Consider the following 3,784-nt stretch of genomic DNA (forward strand, 5'->3'; position numbering starts at 1 on the left):
TTTAGATAAACTCAAGTAGAGCAGAAAATTGCATCCAAGCTAAGATATGTGAGACACTTAACTGCATTAAATATTTGGGGGGTGGGGGGAGCCCACTAATATATAGCAGAAAACTGCTCATATCTAATTAAGTTAAAGGGACATTGTCAACTAATTACTCACGACCTTAAAAGTATTCATCGTCTCAAAACTTTTTCATCCTAAAATCAATCCCTTTCCTGCACTGGTCATTTTCTATTGTCTGTGTGTCTAAATGATTCTAAGTGTTGCTTTCTACCTACCCTACCCTCCAGCTGATGGTGTTTTATTTTGCAAATAAAAAATATAAGCCTGAATGAACTCATCTTAAAAGCAAACGCAAAGACTCAATGAAATTTTAAATTGTATATTGGCACTGCAGTCTCTCCTTATTTCTTCAATTTATAGTTATCAGAATCTTTTCAGCTTGATTGAAGCATTCTGTGCATCTCTCAACTGTCCTAATATTATATTCTTGTTTCATAAAGATTCTTGCTTTATATTAGATAAAGATGAAATGAGTAGCTGCAGGAATGCATAGCAACTCACAGTAATTCTCCAAGCTCTGGCTGTTCTTGAGAGAAGCCGAAGAGGGAATGCCAGCTTTACTGCCAGTGAGGGTGACAATGTGAGAAGTGTGAGACGGGAACAGCCAACCAGCAATCCAGTTCCCATGCAACTCATTTCCAGAATCGCATTTTTGGGTCCACTCATTGGGGCCTGACCCAGTAGAAGTTATAAGCCTCTGAAGAGCAGAGGCTGGAAGGAAGAGTATTCCTACAAAATCACTTGAAGGAATCAAAATATGGCCAAGAAAAATGCCTGAACCCCTTTTCTCTGGAAAGCACATAGGTAAAGATATCCACTGAATGCCTCTCAGGAGTATAGGCTGGATTAAAAATTAAAAAGAGTTCCCATTTATTAATCTCTCAGTTTGAAAGGAAGATCACTGCGCTCTCATCTATAAATTGAACATATTTCATGATGAATTATCCGGGGCTCTACAGAAGAGAGGTCAGTGGATTAACTTGGAGCTGTCAAATACTTTCCAACAAATTCCACTCCTTGAAAGAAGAAAATACACTCTCTTAACGATAATTCTCATACACTGTGTCGACCAAAGGTATTTCTCACACAATGGCAAACTGTGGGCCATGTCCCTGAAATTTAGGTTGCAAACATGAAGCATAATTGATCACCATTTGGGTTTTCTTTCTTTCTTTTTTTTTTTTGTCTTTTTTCATGACCGGTAAGGGGATCGCAACCCTTGGCTTGGTGTCGCCTGCACCGCACTCGGCCAGTGAGCGCACCGGCCAGTCCTATATAGGATCCGAACCCTCGTCGGGAGCGTCACTGCGCTCCCAGTGCCGCACTCTCCCGAGTGCGCCACGGGGCTGGCCCCACCATTTGGGTTCTTTATGCCAGCCTTATTCTTGGTTGAATTAAGTGGATTGTAGACTCAAAGAAAATAATACAGGGCTTAGAGGCAGAATAAAATAAAAACACCAAAGTTTCCAGTTCCAGGTTTTGAGTCAAGTGAAAATGCTTTGACGTTTGCTCAAGCATAGTTAAGTATTCTAGGTATCTCAAAAATAGCTGAGCATTTGAAAAAACTCTCACAAGCAAACACAATTAGGTCTGAATGTCAAACCTTTTTTTTTTTTTTTTTTTTTTGGCCCTTTATAATTAGAGTGACAAATTTCTGAAAGATGGCATTACATAGCACAAAAAATAGAAAAGCATTACCTTTAAGCAATAAGGGCATGAACGGGATTTTTGGTGGCTTCATCTTTTTGAATGCATCTCTGTAGGCTTTGTGATTTAGGGAAGGATCCTGCCGAACCAAGCAGATTACAAAGAGAAAGAAAAATCAATGTGCTATAGAAACAATTCTAAATCCACTTCTGCTATACAATTTGAACATGATTTAGATAGAGAGGTTTTTTTCTAAGAATAAAGTAGATAAAGGTTTCCTAGGAGAATAAACTCACTAAATTAGGGCAGAAAATCCAGGCAGTGAATAAAATTCAAGTTATTGGTTTACAATAATGGGAAATGACTGCAAAAGAGAGACAGCTTTTGATTACCCTATTATTTTCCTCAAATAGGTTTGTTAAGTACAGTTTCCTTTGCATAATTTCTATCATGAGGCAACTCAATGTCTTTTGTTAGGTACAATGCAAAGAAAAACTGCCCTCATAATGCATGGGTGACACACAGAAATAAGAGAACATTGTTTTATTGTGTTCTAAAAAGAAACAATAAATTTTGTATCTCAGTCTAAGAAATCGTAAAAAGGAGAAAGGAAGAAAAGAATAACACATGAGACACTAATTGCACACTAAATTTATAAGGATTAATTTCATAGGCTTTGAAATAAACTGTATTTAAAAATCTGCCTTCTTAAAAATCACACTAAAAGGACTATTCTCACTACCTTTTTACATGGAGAAGAAGAAACATTAATTGTCAACTCGCTTCACTACGTAAGAAACAAAGCTACACTTTCATACACAAGGAAACCAGGCTAAGCTACCTGACACTGTGGAGTGCAGATCCCAACCACTGGAATCTAGAAAGAAACTAGATACTAGCAATTAATTTGAAGGTAAGTCCCCTTTGGCTCAACTACTTACTGTTAAACTTTCAAGTTCAGAGAAAAGTTTCTTAAACTTCCCAGGGATTTTCTAAAAAACAAACGAATACAAACAAAAAACAAAAGGTCACAGAAGTCAGTTATTTTGAGAGGTACCAAAGGGAGTTTTCATTAAGCTGTGCTGCTCTGTGTCCCATGTCTGAACATAAATAAATATCTCTATAATCTACTCTGATTTCTTCTCATTATGCAATTTTCTTCATCCCCTCAATGTGACATTCCTTAGGAATGTTGCTAAAAACAGTTTAAAATAACAGCCACGTGATTCAGGAATCTGGCGGGTTAGACATTCCACATACTGGTGATTATTTAATAAAAACTTAGACTTCAGTTGTATGTTCTACTTCGGACGAATGCTCTCATCTTCTTAATAGCCTTGCTGAGTGGGAAATCATAATGTTGGCTGATACTGGTGATTATTTAATAAAAACTTAGACTTCAGTTGTATGTTCTACCTCGGACGAATGCTCTCATCTTCTTAATAGCCTTGCTGAGTGGGAAATCATAATGTTGGCTGACATTTTTTTATTAAATGATATAATTGTATTTCACAGCAGAGGGCTAAATAGTGAAGGGCCATGAAAACCTTCAGTGACGCACCCTGCACTTTAATGAGTAGAATCACTGAATTGTAAGGCTCAACCACATCAACAGGAGGCATGCAACAGAGGATGCGAACATATGCCATCCTCCCAAATAAGAATCCAGGCCTAAGGAAGAAGGGTCTGGAACGTTGTAGCCTGCCTTTGACATGGGTAAGTGAAAACTGGCTTCGTCATCTTCTGCGGTAAAGAGCACATATTGCAAGTCAGCCTGAACCTTAATTCTGACTCTGCCCCTTTCTGGCCGTGTGGTTTGGTATGAGTCTCCAAGCTCTCTGATTTGTTTCTGCAGCTGAGGCTTAATTTTTAGCCATCAACATGACAGTGTTCAAGAAGATAATTTGTGTGATTTTGTTTCTAAAATGAATCAAAAAATGAGGCAAACCCCACAATAATCAGACTTTTAAATTATTTAGAAATAGATTTTTCAATTTGATAATTTTGAATCTGGACTCAGTTTATCACAGAAAACAGGTAGTTTAATCTGTTTGGAAACTACTGCCATACA

General features: G+C 37.6%; 1 protein-coding gene across 1 annotated transcript in view; it reads right to left on the bottom strand.

Annotated features, from left to right (window-relative positions):
* Positions 1 to 3,784, bottom strand: part of RAPGEF5 (Rap guanine nucleotide exchange factor (GEF) 5) — a 127,249-nt gene that overhangs the window by 17,552 nt on the left and 105,913 nt on the right. The window contains exons 16-17 of the mRNA XM_008588925.1: positions 2,655 to 2,705; positions 1,765 to 1,852 (exon numbers count right to left, since the gene is read on the bottom strand). Of these exons, the coding sequence (XP_008587147.1) occupies positions 1,765 to 1,852; positions 2,655 to 2,705 (139 nt within the window). The remainder of the gene's footprint in view (positions 1 to 1,764; positions 1,853 to 2,654; positions 2,706 to 3,784) is intronic.

Source organism: Galeopterus variegatus, unplaced genomic scaffold, assembly GCF_000696425.1.
Source record: "Galeopterus variegatus unplaced genomic scaffold, G_variegatus-3.0.2 Scaffold5107, whole genome shotgun sequence".
Lineage (NCBI taxonomy): Eukaryota > Metazoa > Chordata > Mammalia > Dermoptera > Cynocephalidae > Galeopterus > Galeopterus variegatus.